At 51.4% G+C, this 22,165-nt stretch overlaps 1 protein-coding gene across 1 annotated transcript; it reads right to left on the bottom strand.

The window, feature by feature from the left end:
• Window positions 1–4,986: 4,986 nt before the first annotated feature.
• On the bottom strand, window positions 4,987–14,533 carry LOC128847531 (zinc finger protein RFP-like). The gene is made up of 7 exons (XM_054047024.1): window positions 14,090–14,533; window positions 11,475–11,570; window positions 10,858–11,088; window positions 8,648–8,670; window positions 7,824–7,939; window positions 6,636–6,695; window positions 4,987–5,501 (listed from the first exon to the last, which is right to left on the bottom strand). The coding sequence occupies exons 1-7, from the start codon at window positions 14,513–14,515 to the stop codon at window positions 4,987–4,989; spliced, it is 1,467 nt and encodes a 488-aa protein (XP_053902999.1). The 5' UTR covers window positions 14,516–14,533.
• Between the last annotated feature and the right edge of the window lie 7,632 nt (window positions 14,534–22,165).

Genomic DNA, 22,165 nt, shown 5'->3' with positions numbered 1-22,165 from the left:
CTTCCCAGGCTGTCTTCAGCCTGTCATGGTGACCTTTGACCTGGTCATCATAATTGGTCATCTCATTCTTAGAAAAGACTTCTTGATGCTTCTCTGGCAACGCCTTTATGTTAGCCACATGTGCAGGAATCAGCCCTTGGCGTGCCGCTTGAACGGGAGCTGGCAGTCTCCCATCACATCTTTCTTGAAGAAAGGTAACTCGTCCTCCCTTCTCCCTCGTCACCTGCAGCTCATTTCCTGGTACACAGCTGTGTTCGTCAAGGATCTTCCCTCTCCAAGGAGGAATAATGGTCTTCCATTTTCTGCCCACTTTAACATTTCCAATATGCCTTGTGGGGCCCAGGGAATGACTGCCTCTCCACTCGAGCCAGTACTCTATTCAGCACAGCATTCTTCGTAGAGTGCTCGTGACAGTTCATCCTCCTGGTTCCTTCTTCTGGTAAGAGTAGCTCCTTCAGCTCACTAATGATGTTCATTCCTAGAATCCCTGGGACTTCTTCTCCAATATGGCTCCCTTTTGAGGCTTTGTCTTTCAGGATGAAGATGCATTTTCCTGGCAGTGTCTGGCCCATATACTCTATGTCTGCTTCAAGGCACCCCACCACTGGGATTGCCAGTCCACTAACAGCTGTTAGATGTACAAACCGTGTGCTGTGCATGGTCAGGTCCTTGTCCTTCAAATATTTTTGAAAATGTGACTCAGTAATGGTGGTGACTTCTGAGCCAGTATCTAACAAACATCTGGTCTTCACCCCTGCTATACATACTTCAGCAGTTAGACAGTCTCCAAATGCTTGCTTACAGAAGTCGCTAGATATGCTGGCACTGCCCACGTTCCTCTCAACACTGTATGCAGAGGGATATTCCATGAAGGACAGGCCTAGGAATCCTTCTGCCACTGCTTGGCCTTCTACTGTAGAGGGACCACTTGCTCCTGGTGCCCCATTGGTTTTGAGTGCCTGGGACTCTGTTCTCCTTCTCAGTGGACATTCTCGGCTAGTATGTCCTGGCCTTTCACAAGTGTAACAAACATATCTTCCCAGCTCATCCTTCAGTGGGGCTCTTCGGGATCCCGGTGCCCTTGGATACTTTGGCATACTAATGGGATTTTTTTCTTTTATCAACTCGGTCATCACTTTCAGCATCTCCCCCTGTTGGACCGCCAGTTTTTGGACAGCTTTACTTAAGTTTTCCAATGTTAGCTCTGTTTGTGGCAGGGCCTTTTCCCCAGCAGCTGCATTCACTAGGCCCCCACTTTGTGTACGGGGGTTAGGCTTGGCCGCCTCTGCCACAGGAACTTCCTCTTCTGACCACATAATGGCAGCCTGCATGAGTTCATGGAACTTCTTACTGGGCTCTTCTTTAAACCTCATTTTCATTTCACGTTGGAGGGAGTCGTCACGGAGCCCCAGCACCAACTGCTCTTTCAGAACCGTATCTGGGTCTGGAACTCACTGAGGGTCTCGCCGCTCCACTTTGCTCATTCTCTCCTGGAGGTCATATGCGTATGCCCGAACAGTTTCACCAGGCTCCTGCTTTCTCTCAAAAAACTCCTTTAGTCGGGTTCCAATAGCTACCTTGTCTCCATACACTTTTAGGAGGAGTTCAAATACCTTTTCCACATCTTTCTTGTCTGCCACTGCCATGAACTTTACTGTGGCCTTGGCCTGGCCCTTGAGGTGCTCCTCTATGAAGTCCACATGATCTTCTTCAGGTACTCTTAGCACACACAGAGCCGCCTTCACAGACTTGACCCACTCCTCTACTGTAATGTCTCCTGGTCTAGTTGGGAAGCCATCAAACTCTGTGATCTTCCGCTCCCGTGGGACATAAATAGTAGGGGGTTTCTTAGCTTCTGCTGTCTGTTGGTCTATTACTGCCTTGGCCAGCGATAAGGCTTCTCTCTGTTCAGTTCTAGCTTGTTGTAATGCCTCCGCTTGGTCTGATAATCTGCGCTGAAGTTCAGCAAACTGGGTTCGTAGTTCTTCAATTCCAGCCATGGTAGGGTGCTCAACCAGGCCTGGACCGTGCTACTAGAACTTAACCAGAAAACCAATGGGGTGGACCATGTGGATAGGATCCTGTTCGTGATGCCAATTATGTAAGCGGGGGAATGGTCCCACTATTGTGGGGAACTTTCCTGGCTTCTGCACTACCCAGGTGAAGTGGGCTAGCGAAAGGATCTGAGTCCTCGCTCCCCCTTCCTTTACCTAGAGGCCTCCCTGCCCTTGAGGACTCCCCTTCCACTCTCCTGTCTGGCAGAGTCCTCGTAAACCCCAACAAGGCTGGGCCCAGGATTCCTGGGGGGCTCGACCCCCAACCCTGCTGTGGTCACCCAGGACAAGGGCTAGGGTGTCCCCACTCCGGGGTACTCTCTCTGCACTGGGCACCTCCCTGACCCAATGATCATTTCATACAATTTAAAGCAAATACAAGTTGTTTAACTAACAATTAATTTTAAAAAAGAATAAGGAAAAATGGGAAAAGTTAAAGGACTATGACATTGCAGTTAAAGGTTACAGCCCAGCCTGTTCACAATGCCAGATAAGAGCTGGAAAGAAGATTTTTAGGTTTAAACTTTGTAAAACTCCATAGACAGAAGAAGCGAACAATCCTACCCACCCCTCACCCCCAGCCCATTCCAACTGCCCCGGTCTCTTCCAGCCACTTTTTCTTTTTGGGCCAATACTGAGCCCATCATCACTGTGTGGGCTGGTTCTGCTGGGGGGAAATACGAGCCAGGGATCCATGTTTGGGTTTTGTCTGACTCTGGGCAGAGGCGTATCAGCTCGGAGAGCAGGGACAATGGGGACTGCTCAGCACACAAAGCTGGACATGCTCATGTCCAATGAGCAGCCATCTGCTCCTCTTTGCTGCTGGAGCTCCCAGCTAATGTTTCCCACCAACACATTTCCACCACGGGGCTAGATTCTGACCCGGGTTGTACCATCGCTCCTTTGACCTCAGCAGTTAGCCTTTGTCTGGAGCCTTGCTAGGTTCTTCCATTGGCAAGAGAAATGGATAATAGGAGTCAGGTATTTCTTTGGTGCAGTCTTTATTATTTACAATGTCCACACATTCCTGTGCCCTAAACATGGTAGAAACTAACAGCAGCTGGCAGTTGTCTTACTCGGAAATAAACGTCTTCCTTTCCAGGGGACCCTGTGCCTGAAGCAAGTTCTGTCTCTCAGTTTCCTGCCGAGACCACACTCACGACTGCTTCTCTTGGTTTTCTAACTCACACACACCAAGCTGCCAGCCAATCCCTCAGCCCCTGTGTTTCCAGCTAGCTCCAGGGAAACCCCTCTTAGGCCAGCTTCCCCCCAAACCCACAATTAATTAAATCGGTGTCCCTCCACCCCACACCTGCCTGTCCCCAGCCCAGCCCCCACCTCTGCCCCTCAGGTCCCCTCTGCTCCTCCTGCAGCTGCAGCTCCCTTCACTCCCACCCCCATCCCTGGTGCTGCAGGGAGGGAGGGAGGGAGGAGGAGCTTCCAGGACTCATAGAGCTAAGAGGCCAGAAGGTTGGGAAGACAGGAGTCCTCCAGGCTGTAGGGGCTGGGATAACTGTGGGAAGAGAAGCCCATTTTTCCATTCCCAGTGGGCTGTCCCCCCCCCCCCATTTCTCGGGGATACTGTCTCACTCAGGATCCCCAGAGTCCTCCCGGACCATAGAGAATAGTGGCAAACAGGCTGCACAATCCCTGGGACAGTGAAGAGATTGGCTTGTCTACTTAGGCGCCAACTTCTAGATTTTCTGGGGGGTGCTCGACCCCCCACTCCATCCTATGCCCCACCCCCACTCCATCCCTTCTCCCCCCCTCTCCCAGGGTGCTCCATATTCAACTGGTGTCTCCCAGTACTGGGGGGGGAACGGTATAAAGGTCAGGTCCCGTGTCCCCGCACCCAGCCTTGGGGACAGCGTGGTCTCCCAGCCCCATGCCACCCAGGGCCGACGAGTGGGGCGGAAGCCAGTACAAATTACCGGGGCCCGGCTTCCCCTGCTTGCCCCCCCCTAGTCGGCCCTGGTTAGCCAGTCTGCCCTTGCTGGGGGGGCCTGAAAAAATTCCAGAAGGGGGTCCGGGGCCCGGCTTCCCTCCTCCTCTTAGCTGGTCCACCCTTGCTGGGGGGTGGGGGAAAAAAATTTCACGGGGGCCCGAACCCGCTCTGGGCGCCCTAATGCTACCTGCGGGGTGTGTGGGTGGGCGCTTTTTCCTCCCACTGCATCAGCCCCTCCTCATAGCATGTTCAGCTGCTGTATCTGGCGGGCAGGAGCCCAGAGAGGAGCAGGAAGGAGCCACTTTTAACACCAGCCCCTCTTGCTGGGGTGGCTGCCTGAGAGAGTCTGGCTGGGAAGGTTGCTTTCGCTCCCTACCTGGGCTCGGGTGCCAAACTCTGGCACCTGAACCCAGGCAGGGAGCAGAAATCACCTCCCCAGCCAGGCTCTCTCAGGCAGCTGCCGTGCAGTGATGCAGAGCAGTGTCTCAGTGGCTGGCCTGGTAGGGGCTTCCCAGCCCTTCCACTCCCAGCATCTGGGCCATGCATTACCCAGGCCTGCCCCACCTCTTCCTGCCCCTCCTCACCCATCCCCGCCGGTAAACAGCTGATGGTGGTGGGTGGGAGGCCCTGGAGGGGATGCTGATGAGCTGATTGGCGGGGCCCACCCCCAGCAGGCAGCCGGGGGGTGGGGGGAAAGGAGATGCTTGCCAGTGCGTGATCAGTATTTTTTTCTAGGGCAATGAAATTGGCTTCTCTACCTCGCTCACTTGAATGCTCTCTATGGCTTGACAGTCCAGAGGCTGCACGGAGTTGAGACCCAAAGCAACCTCCAGGGTCACACAGAGACGGCATGATAGAAAGTCCACAGGCAGAGATCATACAGACTAGGGTGTGTGAGGCTAGAGAGGCTGATCTCAGGACCCCCAGTAGGATATTCCACCCCCCACTCCCGACCTCCCCCCCTCCCCCCCCCCCCCCCCCCGTGTCTCAGGGACACAGTCTGAGCTGGGATCCTGGCCCCACCCAGAGCCAGGGTCGGATTCTCTCCCCAGGGATGGAGCCCAATGGGAAAGTGAAGATCGAGGCCTCGTCACCAGCATTGATAAATGTCACCTGCCCCCGGTCACAATCCAGACAAACCCGGATCCTGCTGGGGGCCCGGTGCCATGGCAGGGGGGTTATAGGGGAGGTCAGAGCCCGGATCTGACCCCACCACCGCTCCACAGCCCAGATCCCTTCCTCGGGGCTCAGGCTGATCACCCCCTTCCTCCTTACAGATTCTCTGGCCACCCCCACAGCCCAGCGTTCCCCATCCCCCACCTCCACCTCCCAGCAATGTCTCCCCAAGGTGAATCCCTCACAGCTCAGCACACACAGCGCAGTGTCAAATCTCTCAGGGTCATGGGGCAGATCCTGCCATGTGTCTCCCCATCTCACACTTTTCCAATCCGCAGACAGGATGAGGTCAGGATGAGCTGTGTCTGGATCCAGAGTCACATTCACTGGGGTGGAGGGTATAGAATCAGAGTGTTAGAAGCAGAGCTCAGCCCTCGGGGAGGCTGGAACCATTTTTCACACTCCCCAGCAGCCCTGTTCTGGCTGGGACAGGCCTGGATCCCAGGGGGCTGCCTCTGTCCTGGGCATTTGAGGCTGAGCAGAGATGTGTCTGCAGTTCCTCAGCCTGTTTCTCATTTGCTTGCAAAAGCTTCAGCTCCCAGCTCCCCCTCCTGGGGCTGCTGCATTCCCAGTGGCAGTGACACAGCCAGGAAGGTGTCAGAAGCTTTCATTGAGGAGGGAACAGAGGGGACGGGTACCAGCTTAACACCCCCCGCCCGCCGAGAAACTCCATCTCCTAATGCAGCCTCCACTCCCAGGCCAGGGAACAGAGAGGAAGGTGCAGCATTGGGGAAGAGCTGCTTATGACCAGAGAGCGGGAGGTGGCATTGGGTGGGGGAGCCCCATCCCCAGCCTAGAGAGAAGGGAGGAGCTGACAGCATCACAGGAAAAGCATCTCCCCAATCCAGAAAGCAGTGAGCAGCTCCAATGGGAGAGCCCCGCCCTGCCCAGAGGAAAGGCCGGATGTTGGAGAAGCGCGATGGGGAGTCTCTGGGTAAAGCAGAGGGATGTGTCAGCCCTCAGGGCAGAGAGCTCTGCTCGGGTGCTGCTCACGGAGAGTGTTTCTGTTCAGCAGCCTGGGCATGAACTCAGCACTAACTTTGGTGTCAGGATTATTTGTGTGATGTTGGCTTCGAATCCCCCCAGGTGTTCCGGAACCTTGGTAGAAATTGGGGGGGAGGGGCCCACGAGGGCCCATCACCTGCGGCCCCGCCCACTCCGAGGCCCTGCCCCCTCACCATGCTGGGAGCCTTGGCCACTGTGGGGAGCCCCTGACCCTACACCTTCCCTGGGCTGGTGTCCGGCGGGCCTGGGAGCAGCCCCCGGCCCATGTTCACACTCCCCAGAGCGCACCACCTCACGGCAGGGTGCAGGGTTCCCCAGTACTGCCCAAGCTCCCTGGGTGACAGCTGAGCTCCGGCTTCTGGCCTGGCCAGGGGGCAGGGGGCAGGGCCTCGGGGGAAGAGGAGCAGGGGTGGAGTCTGAGAGGGGCCAGTGCCGGAAAGAGGCTGCAGTCTCACCCTGTCTGTGTGCTCCGAGTGGTTCCCCTCTTTTTGTCTCCAGTGCAGACGGCAGAGTGTCTGCAGGGGGAAAGGATAAGAGAGGGGTGAGATTTCAGGCTTTCATATTTATAACAGCATCCCCACTCTGAACTCAAAGAGCTGTGTTTTCATCATGACAGAGAGACAGACAGAGAGGCCCAGAGACACACTCAGGTATTTAATATAAAAAGGTCTGAAACCTTAATCTATTTCCTTTCTCATTCAGGCATCTCTCAGCAATGGAACCAGCGTCCTTGCAGCCTCACAATCGGTCCAGGACAGATAATCTGTAAGTGTGATTTTCTTTTCCCCTCATCATCCCCTCCCACCCTTCAGACCCCAGTTGGTTTCTCTCATTCACTTACTGCTTTTTGTCATAACCTAGATGTAGATCATGCAAAGACATCATCATAAGAGCAACTTTACCCACTTTGGTCCCTTTGACACTAACGGGATGATGAGAGTTTGCAAAATCCTGGTTCTAATTGTGAGTTGTTGGGTTTGTTTACTCAGTATCTCTAAAGAGAGCAGCATGAAGGAACCCTCGTCCTTCATAGGCAGAAATAGGAATAATAATAGGATCATAGGACTGGAGGGAACCTCGAGAGGTCATCCAGTCCAGTCCCCTGCATTCATGGCAGTACCAAGCACCATCTAGACCAGTGGTCTCCAACCTTTTTCATCTGGCAGGTGCCAGACAACGAGCCATGGAGGACCTTGGCGGCGGACGAGCATCCGCCAAAATGCCGCCGATTTCTCTGGATGACGCTGCTTGTTGGCGGCATTTCGGCGGCAACGTCTATTGTCGTTGCTGCTTGTCAGTGGCATTTCGGCGGATGCTTGTCCACCGGCCAGTACGCGGGTGCACTTAAACGCCCTGGCGGGTGCCATGGCACCCGTGGGCACCGCGTTGGGGACCCCTGATCTAGACCATAGGACGAAACAATAAGATCTTTTTATCAATGTGGAAATTGAGGTGGGGGAAGGTTGGCTCCATGGGCCAGATTCACCCCTGTATCCGCAAAAGGAGGGAGGGGAGATTTGTGACTCTGCTGTTCAGGGTAATCAAGGTGATAAATTAATTATGAACCAATTGATTAGCGCCGTTGTCTTCCCACAGTCTCAGATACTTAACCTAATTTCCCCTCCTACATCCCTTCTAGGTACCTTTGAACTTCCTCAGAGTCTCCAATAGTGCAATAGTTTTCTGGAAGTAACCGTTGACCCGCTCTTCCAGTTCAGGAGAAATCTCCTCTGGCTGCTGGAACGTCCCCTTCTCACACCTGCAGAAAAATAATTTCATGTGATTATATTGCATTTAGTGACTGATTATAAGTTTTTGTTAGTGAGTTGCTGCTCTAATAGGCCTGGAATTAGAATTCCTCGACTTCTCTCAGCCTCAGAGCAGGTGCAGCACAGGCCATGGCCATGAAATGTTCCCCTCAAAGGACCCATTAATATTCTTCTACTCTGGCCTGGAGAGATCAGCTCTGGGGACAAAAGGGGAATTGAATCTCCATGGCCAATTCACTCAATAGCCTCCAGGTGACGTGCTGTAGAAATCTGCCCACTAGGAATTAGACTGAGACACCAACTCCCCCCTCCCCAGCTCATTCCACACAGGTCTCCAAATAGTCCTCAGGTGGGAAAGACTCTTGACCGCTGCTGCCCTGGGCTGAATGGTAACCAGTGCCCCAGCAGTGAAAGGCCCATATTCCATCCCCACAACCCTGAGGCAGCCCGTCCCTCGGGGAGGTGACATCCCTAGGAAATACTTGAGGTCAGTCTTTCCCACTGAATGGAGAATTCCAGAGTCTTCTGTGCAGGATGAGACCCTCCGGATGAAGTTGTTCAGAGAGGGTTCGTATCCAGCATGTGACCTTCCCCACACATTTTGCTGGAGAGCCCTGGCGAGATGCGGTGCTAACATCACCACCAAGCTTTTTCACAGTGTTGTGAAGTGTGAGGAGGAGTGAGAGAGTACCACATACCTGCTCAAGGTGTTTCTGACATCCTAGAGGAGAGAGAGAGAAAAGAATCTCAGTCCCTTCTCGTGGGTGAATACCCAATTCGTCTGACGAAGTGGGTATTCACCCACGAAAGCTTATGCTCCAATACATCTGTTAGTCTTAAAGGTGCCACAGGACTCTCTGTTGCTTTATACAGATCCAGACTAACACGGTTACCCCTCTGATACTCAGTCCCCTCTGACACACACAGGGGATCCCAGGGAAGGGATTTAGGAAGTATGGGGGAAGAGAGACCCTACCCTGGCCCCAGGGCCATGGATTCCCTGAGCTAATGGGACTTTCCCTTCTCTTATATCTCTGTGTCTGTGACTCTGCAAAGAACAATAGTACTTCACCTGTCAGCAATGCACATGCCGAGTTACACCAAGATCTCTGTCTGCTGGACCCCAGTGCTTCGAATTTAGGACCCCTCCCTTCCCTGTGTGGGGATCTCAGATGTGGGGGGAGGGTTTTCATGAAGGAGAAACAAACAGATATTTCACACGGTAGCCTGGCCAGCCATGAAACTGGTTTTCAAAGCTTCTCTGATGCACAGCGCTTCATGGTGTGATCTTCTAATCGCCCTGGTGTCTGGCTGCGCGTAATCAGCAGCCAGGCGATTTGCCTCAGCCTCCCACCCCGCCATAAAGGTCTCCCCCTTACTTTCACAGAGATTGTGGAGCACACAGCAAGCAGAAATAACAATGGGGAGATTTCTTTGGCTGAGGTCAGAGCGAGTCAATAATGATCTCCAGCGGCCTTTTAAACGGCCAAATGCACATTCTACCACCATTCTGCACTTGCTTAGCCTGTAGTTAAACAGCTCCTGACTCCTGTCCAGGCTGCCTGTGTATGGCTTCATAAGCCATGGCATTAAGGGGTAGGCTGGGTCCCCAAGAATAACTATGGGCATTTCAACATCCCCAACGGTTATTTTCTGGTCCGGAAAGTAAGTCCCTTGCTGCAGCCCTTTAAACAGAGTAGTGTTCCTGAAGACGCGAGCGTCATGAACCCTTCCCGCCCAGCCCGCGTTGATGTTGGTGAAACGTCCCTTGTGATCCACAAGTGCTTGCAGCACCATTGAAAAGTACCCCTTGCGGTTTATGTACTCGGTGGCTTGGTGCTCCGGTGCCAAGATAGGGATATGGGTTCCGTCTATTGCCCCACCACAGTTAGGGAATCCCATTGCAGCAAAACCATCCACTATAGCCTGCACATTTCCCAGAGTCACTAACTTTCGTAGCAGCACCTGAGTGATTGCTTTGGCTACTTGCATCACAGCAGCCCCCACAGTAGATTTGCCCACTCCAAATTGATTCCCGACTGACCGGTAGCTGTCTGGCGTTGCAAGCTTCCACAGGGCTATCGCCACGCGCTTCTCAACTGTGAGGGCTGCTCTCATCTTGGTATTCTGGCGTTTCAGGGCAGGGGACAGCAAGTCACAAAGTTCCATGAAAGTGCCCTTACGCATGCGAAAGTTCCGCAGCCACTGGGAATCGTCCCAGACCTGCAACACTATGCGGTCCCACCAGTCTGTGCTTGTTTCCCTTGCCCAGAATCGGCGTTCCATGGATAGAATCTGCCCCATTAACAACATGATCTCCAAAGCACCGGGGCCTGTGGTTTCACTGAATTCTGTATCCGTGTCTGTGTCCATGTCCTCATCATGCTGCCGCCGCCGCTGCCTCCTCTCCTCGTTTTTCTGGTCCTGGCTGAGCATAAACTCCACGAGAACGCGCGAGGTGTTTGCAATATTCATGAGTGCTGTCTTGACCTCAGCGGGCTCCATGCTTGCCGTGGTATGGAGTCTGCAGTGTTCACCCACCCAGGAAAAAAGGCGCGAAAATGGTTGTCTGCCGTCCGTTGCTTTCATGCAGGGAGGGAGGGAGGGAGGAAGTGAGGCTGTACCCAGAACCACCTGCGACGATGTTTTTTGTCCCATCAGGCACTGGGATCTTAACCCACAATCCCAATGGGCGCGGGAGACTGCGGGAACTATGGGATAGCTATGGAATTGCTACCCACAGTGCAACGGTGCAGAAATCGACGCTAGCCCCGGTACTTGGACGCACACCACCGAATTACTGTGCTAGTGTGGCCGCACTCATTTCGACTTTATACAACCTGTTTCTCAAATCCGAATTATCTAAATTCGGATTAATCCCGTAGTGTAGACATACCCTCAATCTCACCTGCAGGAATTCACTTGATGGCTTCTGACACTTCCCCTCCAGCTCACTGATCAGCTCACTGAGATGGGAAATCTGCTCGGAGAGTTTACTGACATTTTCATTCTGGATCCTCACAATCTCCTCGTCCAACTTGTCCAGCTGGGCCAGCAGGAGACGCTCTTGTTCCTCCAGGAACTGCTGCAGTTGCTGAAATTCAGACACAATCTTCTGCCTCTCGGTTTGTGTCTCTATCTATATATGAAAATAGGGCAAGGGCTGGTCAGGGACACGGATGGAGCCCGGGGTCCTTTCATGGAGAGCTGAGTGTGGAGGAGGAAGATCTTCTTGGAAAATTCTAAGATCCTGTTAGTGCAAGAAATGACCAGACACAGTGGAGAGCACTTCACAGGGACATTCAGTTCACTTGGGGAGGATTTCTGGGAAAGCCACAAGGGCAAGACATTAACTTATTAACTGAAATGGAAGCTTAGGTCTTGTCTACTCATAGATCTAACCCAGTAATTCACCATCAGGGAGGAACACACACAAGCCCACATTCATCAAGGCCACAGAGGAATCTGCCTCCAAACAGACCACCCACTGCCAGTCCCTGCTGGTTAATAACAACAGGCACCTACCAGATACTCCCAGCTTTTCCCTTCTCCAGTCACTTTTAATTCCAGCAGCTTTTCTCTCTCTTCCCTCAGAGTCTTCAAATGGGCCTGAAGTTTTTCCTGAAGAAACAGAAATGATTCAGGAAGTTTTTGTTTTGAGGGTTGAGAGGGGTGTGAACTGAGTGTTTTTTTCACCCAAACCTAAGATGACTGTTGGTCCCAATCGCTTTGTGACATCAGGGCCACGAAGGAGATGAAACCTCATTAATGGAGACTGAGAGCGTGTCATATTCCAACTTGTTACCAAATCAGGTTCAGTCTCTTTAGTAATTGGATAGAGATCTCAATTATAAGCAAGCTTTACTGGTATTTATGAATTGATTAGTGGTACAGCGCAAAACAGGGCACTGGAGTCACATGGAGGTGAATCAACAAACCTGTGTTTGAGAAGGGTTAACGAACAAAGTGATACAATTCCCAGAAGCCACCAGGGTTTCAATGTGGGCTGGGATTTCAGCCTTGAAGCCTTGGGGACTGCACTGGTTAGACAGAGCTGGTCTAAGCACCGGGGCAAAGCCCATGAGACGTCGGGAGGCCATTCGTCTGGATTGACGCTGCGCAGTCCCAGTTTTGTGGTGCACTATCCCTGTCCAGTAGGGACTCAGCACTGGACGTGGCTTTGTCTGGTGCAAAAGAGAAAGGAGGAGACTGAGGATGCAGGAGGACACCCTTGAGGGTGGGGCCGGGGCTGGAGGTGGCACCTTCATGCCCAATGATGCAGGTGGGGGCGTGCTCACAAAGGCGGTGGGGGGCCCACACAGGGAGACTGATGCAGGTGAGGACGGTTCCCTGCAGGCAGGCGTGGGGATGTCCCGTGTTCTGTGGATGCCTCGGTGACCACCCTAATTAGACACGACGCAGATTTGTATAAAGGATGGGTTGGGATTTGCCCCAGTATTGTCCTAAACCCTTTCCGTGGCAATGCCCCCTGGGCAGGTACCCCACGGTCCCATTCCCTGGTAAAGATCCCAGAAGCAGTGGATTCTGGGAGATTTCAAAAGGCTGCCTGGTGGGACTAATGGAAACATGTTAGCTGGTCTTTGCCCACCTATACCACAGAACAGTTCAAACTTCAGGCTGACACAGGTCAGCACCTCCCAGGAGTTAATTTTGCTCCTATCCAGTCTAATCCCAGTGGTATTTGGCATGGACCTGCGCTGTCTGGAGCCCTTTTGTGTGTGGATTTAAGGTTCTCGGGGTCCCACACAGTGTTTAGCCCAGTGATCTCCTCTAGTGCAGGCCGGCAGCATCTGAATTTAACCCCTCATGAAGCAACTCAGGAATTCAGAATCCCAGTGAGAAATTTCATCTCCCTGCTGGGTCTGGGGCCTTTATCAAGGCATCTTTCCCTGCTAATGGACACACTTCATCAGGGGAGAACTGACACTGAGGTCTAGTGGTCAGGGCCCTGGACTGGGTCTAGGAAGACCTCAGTTCTATTCCCATACACCGATGACCCTGGGCAACTCACTGTCCCTTCTGGGCCTCAGTTTCTCTCCTACTCTTTGTTTGTCTTGCCTATTTATGCTGTAACCTGCTCAGAGAAGAGATTATCCCTTGCTGTTTTTTGTGCATGGCCCAGATCCAATTTGGGGTCTGTAAGGGCTACTGTGATGCAAAAAAGGTAATCATAATAATAGGCGGCAACTTCCACTGTTCCCGGTGGGTGCTCGACCCCACCCCCACCACTGGTCCCACCCCTGCACCGCCCTCTTCCCGCCCCCATTCCACCCCTTCCCCAAAGTCCCCACCCCCATTCCACCCCCTTCCCCCAAGTCTCCGCCTCCTCCCCTGAGCGTGCTGCATCCCCGCTCTTCCCCCCCATTCTGGAAAGTCCTAAGTGCTGCCAAACAGTTGTTTGGTGGCAGGAAGCACTGTGAGGTAGGCAGAGGAGGAGGTGAGGTGGCGCGGGGATGGAGGGGAGCTTGGCTGCTCATGGGTGCAGAGCACCCACTCATTTTTCCCCATGAGTGCTCCAGCCCCGGAGCACCCACGGAGTCCGCGCCTATGATCATAATAATAATTTATATTAAACAAATCAGTAACACAAATGGGGGGAGGGATAGCTTAGTGGTTTGAGAATTGGCCTGCTAAACCCAGTGTTGTGAGTTCAATCCTTGAGGGGGCCATTTGGGGATTTAGTTGGGGATTGGTCCTGCTTTGAGCAGGGGGTTGGACTAGATGACCTCCTGAGGTCCCTTCCAACCCTGATATTCTATGACTTCTATTCTATGAACAGCTTGTAACTTCCCCTTCTCCAGGCTGAGGGGAACACATTCAGATAGATCAGTCTGCAGCTCTTCTGAGTCAAGCTTCACTGAGCATTTCACAGCTTCCGTCGTGTTAAGGGTGGTTTGAAAAGGATTCAGTATCTCAGAAAAGTTTCCCACCTCAGGAGGTGCCTGTAAATAGTTTATATACTGCCAAATCATTAATTTTGTTATAGCATCTCCTATACCATGAAGGCTCTACAGAGCTGAATGATGTGTCACACCTGTGCCATGTAATTTTCAGCCTGTAATTAGCCTGTAATTAAAATCCAAAGTTATTACCCATTAAACTCGACAGCAATTCCCTACCTTGTACTCCTGGGCAGCTTCCTCTACGGGAACCACCGTGTGAGCTCTGTGCGCTTGGGACAGATGGCAAACCAGACAGATCGAAGTTTCATCATCTTTACAGAACAGTTTCAGAGCTTCCTGGTGTTCCCCACACACCCCGTCCCCTCCTGCTCCCTTCGCTGCCTCATATGCCTGTAAACTCAGCCGATTGGCGATTTCTACCATGTTTGCCAGCTGCCTGTTGGGCCTGAGGTTTCTCTGTTGCACAGTTTCTCTGCACTGAGGGCAGGAGGCGGCTGTATCGGATCCCTCCCAGCACTGGCTGATGCAGGCTCGGCAGAAATTGTGCCCACAGTTTGTAATCACTGGGTCCTTAAAATACTCCAGACAAATGGGACATGTAGCTTCCTCCTGGAGACTTTCCATGGGGTTCTCTGCAGCCATGGCTCCCTCTGGGTAGTGTAACAGGGTAAGAACTAAGAAGTTTAAATTTCCTCTTGACTTCACACTCTGCCCCGCCTGCAGCAACAACTGGGTGTTTCCCTTCCTGGACTGATGCACACTGTTTGCTGAATTGGAAGGAGCCCACTGGTAACAATTCAGCTCTGAGGGTTTAGTGAAAAATATACCTCTAGTGTTCTGGTCCTGCAGTCAGCCCTCTGTGCTGGTGTGCGGGGGGCACTGGGGCTTCACGTGGACATCAGCATCTGCCTGTCCTGATGAGCTTGCAGGAACAGGGTGGGTCTGTGTGTCTAAGGAGTGATAGTCAGGCTTGGTAGAATTCATTTTTTAATATAAAATGTTGACAGATGTTTATTTTTAACCAATTTTTATGCTTATTGATTTAAACATTCACAGGTGCACAAAAATGTGGATTTTAAGCATTTCATTCCAATTTTTATCAATTTAAATGTTCACAGTGGTGGGACATTTAGGGCGGGATCAGACAATATTTGGGTCAGACGATAACTATTTAATGACAGCAGAGACAGATTCAAAAAGTTAAAGCTTCATAACCATTAAAATAGAGATTGTCAACATCACATTACTGTGCCTATTGGTAAATTTTAATTATTATCAATGGAAGTATTTTTTCATGGTCTGTGTGTGTAAATCAACATTTGCAGACATCAGCCGATAAAGTCTAATCCTTCCAAGTCCAGTGATATGAAATTCACAGGCCAAAACCTTGGTTATGCTGGTATCAACATTTCAAAGCCTGATTCTCATGTATACTGAGGCTGCTCTGGCTAAATGTAAAGGAGCCACAGCGTCACCAACACTCATGATTTTATAAGGAGTCTTATAATATTTGGTATGTTTGTTAAAGCCCCAGCTCCTGGAAGCATGTGATGAGGTGAGACTCTTGGCTTTTGTTTCCTAAACAAAGGAAGTTTCCAGTTTTCTTGGTTGCAGAGAAAAAAAAACTATAAAAAGTTTGATCTGAGTGGAGCCTAAAGGTCTGAGAAGAATAGAAAGAACCCAACATTTATTACTGTTATGTTTAAGTAAGTCTCATGGTTTTTAAGTCAATTAAGGGGTCCTGACTCATCATTTTAAAAAGTTTGGGACTGGCAAGACTGTGAGAATTCAGGCCTTAAATCGCTATCTGCTACCCATGGAAAGCCCCCTAATTTAGTGCCATGATTTATCTAAAACAGCAGAGTTAATGGAAAGGGAAATAGAAAGGCCAAGGTGTGCGAATGCGCATAGGCCCAAGAAGCAAATGAGGACAGCCCCACTGGACTGGGGGTGAAGTAAAGAGATAAATTAGAACTTTCATTTTTTTATATAGGTCCTTAGAGCCTTTGCTGGAGACAAGACCTGAAAACATGAATTGATCACTGCCAAGGCAGCATTGCCAGCATCACATAAACAAAAACCAGGAGATTGGCTGAAGGAAACATGAGAGTGTTTTTTTTAAATTACATTCTGGACTTTTTGTTTGTTCTGAACATTCAGGATTCACTCTGGTCACATTCTCAATCTTTTCTACTCAGCCTTGAGAGCAAGAAAGTGATCTTTGTTAGAGTGAGCGCTGAAATTGCCACCTGATCATGGGATTCCAGGAGCTGGGGCATTAAGAGAAACAGCAGCTAGTGAAAGAGTCAGTGTGAAATCAGGAAAGTTTGTGACAACCCCAGTGTGATGTTTTTGTGATTTGATGTGGACAGGAAACAGCTGCACTTCTAGCTATTGCAGGTCCTTATCTGGCCCCCATTACCTCACAAACTTCAATGTGCTGAGCCGCACCATACTGCAGATGGGGAAGGGCTCTTACCGCCATTTTAGAAGAGGGGAAAGTCAGACCCAGACAAAATAAATGACTTGCCTAAATTCACACAGAACAGGGAACGGAACCTGGGTCTGCTCAGGGTAACTTAGCACCTTAATTGCTGGGCAAACCTTTCCCTCTGCAGCCAGAACCTGGGAGGAGAGGATAAGGGGACAGACAGATGGATGTGCTCACAGAGTTTGTCTGATAATCATCTCACTGACGCTCCCCACAGGCACTAGGACAGTCTGTGCAGAGTCAGGTCATAACAGTGATGTCACCAGTCCTTGATGTGGTCTTTCAGGGGGACTGGCTTTCTTTGGTTAGCCCCTGATCCGGACAATTTTTTTGCCTTGGTGTCTAATTAGACCTAGCAGGCTACATCTGTAGCAGCAACTTGGTACCTGGGTATTACCCCTTTTATAGCACTCAGTCATTTCCCTTGTTGGTTGCAGCTGTGGGTGCCTGCCTCTGTGACTGGCTGTTGAGGCAACCGCATGGAAGTATGGTCAGGCTGTTTGCCTGCAGGCAGGAGAAGGTCCCCTGCCTGTACAAAGCTCTGGTCAGTATGGGGTGTTATAGACCCCAGTACAGCTGGACAGGAGGGAAAGTGTATGATTTTTTAGGCCTGCTTTAAAATGCTTAGGCCGTCTCCGAACACCCAGTCACTTTCTGTGCTCAGCTATTGGGCCCAACTGCCTACAACTCCATCTCCCCCAGTTCTGTCTGCATTCCCTAGACAGGCTTCTCCACCAGGGACCCACTGTTTCCAATAAGATTCCTGTGCAGACAGGTATGAGAAACAGAGACACAAACATCTCTCCCTCATGCACAGTCTCTGCCCCTGATCTGGTAGGGAACTAAAGTAAAAACCAGCCCACAGGAGCTGTGGGCAAGTAAGTCTCCTCCCTACCCCAGCAGCTCCCCCAGGGCAGTAACCCAGGGCCTCCCCACCACACGGACAGAGGCTGAAAGTCCATCTGATGGTGGCTCAGGGGCCTGTGGAATGTGCTGGGATCTCAGCCTGGGCCCTAGTGGGGCAGGTGACCCCCATCTCACACAACCACACCCAGTTTTCTCCCCTTTTGTCAATCCCAGCAGCAAGGCCAGGGACTCAGTGGTGCAGGGAGACCAAGCTCCTGTCCCCCGCGTGAGGGTTGGGGCCCAATGGCAGAAGGCAACGGGTGTGAGGGGAGCTGGCACTAGGGGTCCTGGACTGCACAGGGTGTGGGATAAACAGAGAGCTCTAGGGGTCCCTGGTTCAGTGCTGGGTGTGCTGGCCAAGAGAGCAGCTGTCACACCAGTTCTTAGCCAGGCAGCCACTACTTCTCTTTCCCCTCCACAGTTTCCCCAGCTCCCGGGGATTCCTGGCTCTTTGCGGATGGCAGCGAGTGTGAGGAGAGCTGGCGCTGGGGCTCCTGCACTGTACAGGGGATGGGCTAACCAGAGATCTGCTGTCTCCAAGGCTCTCAGGCCACTTGTCCAGTCTGGCTGCAGGAGGGGATCTGGGGACAGACCGAGGGGGCCTGGGAGAGTCTGGGGAGCAGCCACCTGGGACCAGAAATGGAAATCCAGCTGTGGTGAGAAGGGAACACTTGCCAGGGATGTGGCTGGTTACAAGGGCTGCCCTACAGCTGGATACAATGTTGCAGCTATTTAACACGTTGCATGGTGCGATTCATATGTTCCATCAGCCACTGGTCTGGGCTCCCCCACTTACCTGGAGCTGTTCTCTGCAGGGGGAGTGTCCCTGGGGGCTGGTAACTCCTCCCCTCCCCAAATCACCCAAGGTCCTGGGTTCTGGGGAAGAAATATTCAGGGACCAGGAGGATGGGCTCTGGGGAAGACACTGGGGATTGAATGGTTGGGGTTGGTGGAGCTTGGAAGCAGGAGGAGCTGGGTGCTGGGCTATTGAGTGTTTGGGGATCATGGGATAAGAGGCGAGGGAGAGCACCAGGCAGAGAAGTGCTGCCTCTCCTCATTCACCCCCTCGGCCCCTTCTCCCTGACCTCTCTGCATTCAGACAGTGCCACTGAGAGGGGCTGATTCCCACAGGGCCTTTTGTGGGGGTCTTGGAGATCCCACCACTGCCTCCACAGCATCAGCCTCAGAGCAGCTTCTCTGTGGTAGGAAATGTGGTCAGGATTAGCCAACCCCTCTCTATGACCCTCCACCAGGTTTCCTGGTGCAAACTGTGTGACGCTGGCAGACCAGATGCACCAGCTCACGCCAGAGCCCTAGGCCAGTTCACTTGTGTATTAGGCTACATTAAAGTGATTGTTAAATGTATAAGAGTGTATTTGGTGTTTAAACTTCATGACAAGTAATGGGAGTTACTTGCATTGTTTTTACTTATCTATATGCTCTTATAACGTAGTAGCGAACATTTCCATTGTGTATACCCCTGTAACTAAATATCCCATCCAATGAGAAAGAAGCCTTGTGGAATGCAAGTGAAGAACTTTAAAAGAAAAGTGCTAATTTCAAAGCAAGTGGGCGTTGTGCATGAGGATCAGAGGTCAAAAACTCAAAATGCGTTCCTCACTCTCCGACATCAGAGGAAAAGCCCATGTGGGTAGTGACCCTGTCCACCTGTTTTCTGTGAGAGGAAGCCATGAGTATGGATTCAAGGAAAAGTCCTTCATCTTTGGACTGTGTGGACTCTTACAGGGAACAGTACTGAATACAAAGCAGAGATCCCCAGGGCCAATCTGGGTACTGTGAAAAGGCTTCTGGGAAACTGGCAGTTTATTACATCACTGCCACCATTTGGAATGACAAACTGTGACTCACCTTTAACCTCTCCATAACTCTCCTTAGCTAATGATCCTTTAGTGCAATGGTTCTTAACCTGGGGTGCGAGATGCCCTTTCTGGGGGTGCGAGACATGCCAGATTTTTTAGAAGGTAAATCATCGAAAACACAAATTAAGCACAGGCACGTAAGTACAACTACTTTGTTTCATCAAACTTATGCATTTATTAACATTATACATGTTTTAACGATTACTGCGTTAATTTTTAACTGCAAAATTAAAATAAATACATAATTATATCTCTTTCATTCTATAGTTATGATATATCTAGGTTTAAAAAGTGACCTACTTCAACAATTTTTGATAAGGGGTGCGAGAACATATTTTTGAGAACCAAAGGGGTGCAGGCTGCAGTAAAGGTTAAGAATCACTGCTTTAGTGAGTTTACTATAGAATTGGCTGCCAGCCTTGTCTTTGGTGTCAGATCTAGCGTACCAATTGATGTGGGGTAAATGTCCGATCTCCTGGGACTGGGAGCAGCCTGATGTAATGTGATTTTTGGTATAAGTGACCTTTTATCACAAAGTCCTGATTCTCTGGGTGACAAGACAGACTGGAGAGTCTAAGGGGAGTGTCTGGAGTCTAGGGTAAGACTGGGATCAGGGCCGGCTTTAGGCCGATTCAGCCGATTCGGCTGAATTGGGCCCCGCGCCAAGAGGGCCCCGCGCTGCAGCTCTCCACCCCGCCCCCAGCTCACTTCCCCCTCTTCCCCTCCCCTGAACGCTCCGCCCCCTCCCCTGCTTCTGAAAAGTCTGAAAAGAAGCAGGGGCGGGCAGGCAGCACCAGGTAAGCTGGGGTGGTGGGGGTGCGAGAAGGGCTCGGGGAGGCGCGGCCCGTTCCCGCAGGCCCCAGCGGCTCTGGCCCGGCTTGGCTCCAGCCCGGCCCCCGCGGCGCGGCCTGGCTCCGGCTCGGCTTGTCCCCCGCAGCGCGGCTTGTCCCCCCCCCGGTGCGGCCCCCGCGGCGCGGCTCGGGTCGTGTCCCCCCCCCCGGCGCGACCCCCACGGCACGGCTCGGGTCATGTCCCCCCGCGGCCCCCGCAGCGCGGCTCCGGGTCGGACCCAAGCCCGGCAACCCCGGCCGGAGCGCGGCTCAATTCCTGGGGGCGGGGCTTGCTGCAAGCCCCGCCCCCAGGAATCAGGCCCCGCTCTTGCTAAAGCTGGCCCTGACTGGGATAATGATCCAGGAGTTCACATTTGTCACTGGCTTGGTGAAATGTAATGACACAACGCACAACCAGCTTGAGATGGCTGCCCGCTTTTCTGCCATTCTGCCCAGACGTCGGCACTCATAGTTGTCAACTACTCCAGAGAGCTTGACAAAGGGGCTGCGGCTCACAAAGGAGGGCCCTGCACAGCTGGGAGGCAGTAATACAGGGGACAGCCGGAGCCCTGCCGCCGGAGCTCAGGTTCTCCTCCCCCCACCAATCTCTCACCGGGAGGTGGAACAGCAGCATAGAAGTCAGCGTGGCAATAGGGCGCTTGGTCTGCTGTGATTCTGGAATTTTCCTCTCTAAATTTAAACTACGTCATCTTTGTCTCTGCCATTTTGGTCCGCCATATTGGATTTTCTAAATTTAAATTATCATTAATTTCTACTTATTTAGAGCCTTAATCTTAAAACTAATGACTGTTTTGTGCCAATCAAGGTGTCCTGATACCGTCACCAGGTCAACTGGGAGAGGTGGAATTTTTTTGCAGTATTTAAATCCTTTCTGAAGTTGTTCTGCAAGCCTCTATTAAGGGGCTGCAAGGTACCTCAGAACATTCAGATCAAAAGTCTCTTGCTCTAGGCCCCCAGCCAGCTGAATTGCATTTATGCTCCCTGAGCCACTCACGAATCAGAAAGAGAGAGACACCAGGAAATCTCCCATGCCCCCACCCTTGAACCCCCCAAATATACAATCTTGCCCTGCTTGCCCCAGTGTAATTTTATTACCCTGTCTGTTCCTACCTCAATGTGGAGAGGACACGCATAGGGCTTTGAAGCCTGAGCTGAGATTTCCCAAGCACTTCAACCAAAACACACGGCTTTAGGTAAAATAAAAAACAGATTTACTAAGGACAGAAAGGTCGGTTTTACGTGGTAGGCCCAATAGGTCAGAGACAGTTATGAAAGAAAATAAAAGGTAAGCGTGCAGTCTAAATCTTGAACCTTATTACACTAGGCAGTATTGGGATCAAGCAGTTTTTTCTCACCCCACTGATTTTGTCAAGTCTTGGTTTTCCCATCATTCTTGTTGCTTCTGGAGTAGGTGGAGAAGAAAGGTAAAAGCATCATGCCACTGTCCCCTATTTTATATCCAGTCCATGTTCCTGGAAAACACTAGCCCAAGACATTTCTTGGTGGGCTTTGCTGAGTCACAGAGTTCAGTTGAGCAATTCTCCATTATGTGATGCTTGCACAGCTCTCTTAGGCTAGGTCTACACTAAGGGGGGGGTTGATTTAAGATACGCAAATTCAGCTACACGAATAGCATAGCTGAATTCGGCGTATGCTATTTGACTTACACCGCTGTGAAGACAGCAGCAAATCGACCGCCGCAGCTCCGTTGTCGACAGTGCTTACTCCTCCTGACGAGGTGGGAGTAAGCACGTCGATTCGGGGATCAATTTATCCGTCTAGATGAGACGTGATAAATCGATCCCCAAGAGATCGATTTCTACCCGCCGATCCAGGCGGGTAGTGTAGACTAGCCCTTACAGATTTCTAAATCCCTTGTTTACAACTCCCCTGCTGGTCGTGAAAGTAAAATGAATTATATTAAAAAAATAGAATAAATTAAAAAATGCTGTATAAAATGCTGCAATCCAGGTGTCAGAAAACTGTTAATCAATTGCTCCATTTAAGGGCGATTGGTAAAGCATTAGCCTTAGATAATAAGAGCTAATAAGGAAGTAGAATATGCATATTGTGCCCTAGGCAAATTCTTCAATTTGCTCTCTCTGTCCCTTTGTTTAGTTCGCACCCTTTTATCTGTATAAATAAGACTGTTTGAATCTTGCAT

Source organism: Malaclemys terrapin, chromosome 13 (assembly GCF_027887155.1).
Source record: "Malaclemys terrapin pileata isolate rMalTer1 chromosome 13, rMalTer1.hap1, whole genome shotgun sequence".
In the NCBI taxonomy this organism is placed as follows: domain Eukaryota; kingdom Metazoa; phylum Chordata; order Testudines; family Emydidae; genus Malaclemys; species Malaclemys terrapin.
This window is presented reverse-complemented; position numbering and strand designations above follow the sequence as displayed.

Bases quoted from the DNA above. Each gene is read 5' to 3' on its own strand.
- LOC128847531 (XM_054047024.1), bottom strand. From the start codon at position 14,515: ATGGCTGCAGAGAACCCCATGGAAAGTCTCCAGGAGGAAGCTACATGT. The intron at 11,089-11,474 runs GTAGGTGCCTGT...TTTCATATATAG, and splicing joins GGAAAAGCTGGGAGTATCTG to ATAGAGACACAAACCGAGAG. The intron at 6,696-7,823 runs GTACCTAGAAGG...TTCCCCCTGCAG, and splicing joins GACTCTGAGGAAGTTCAAAG to ACACTCTGCCGTCTGCACTG.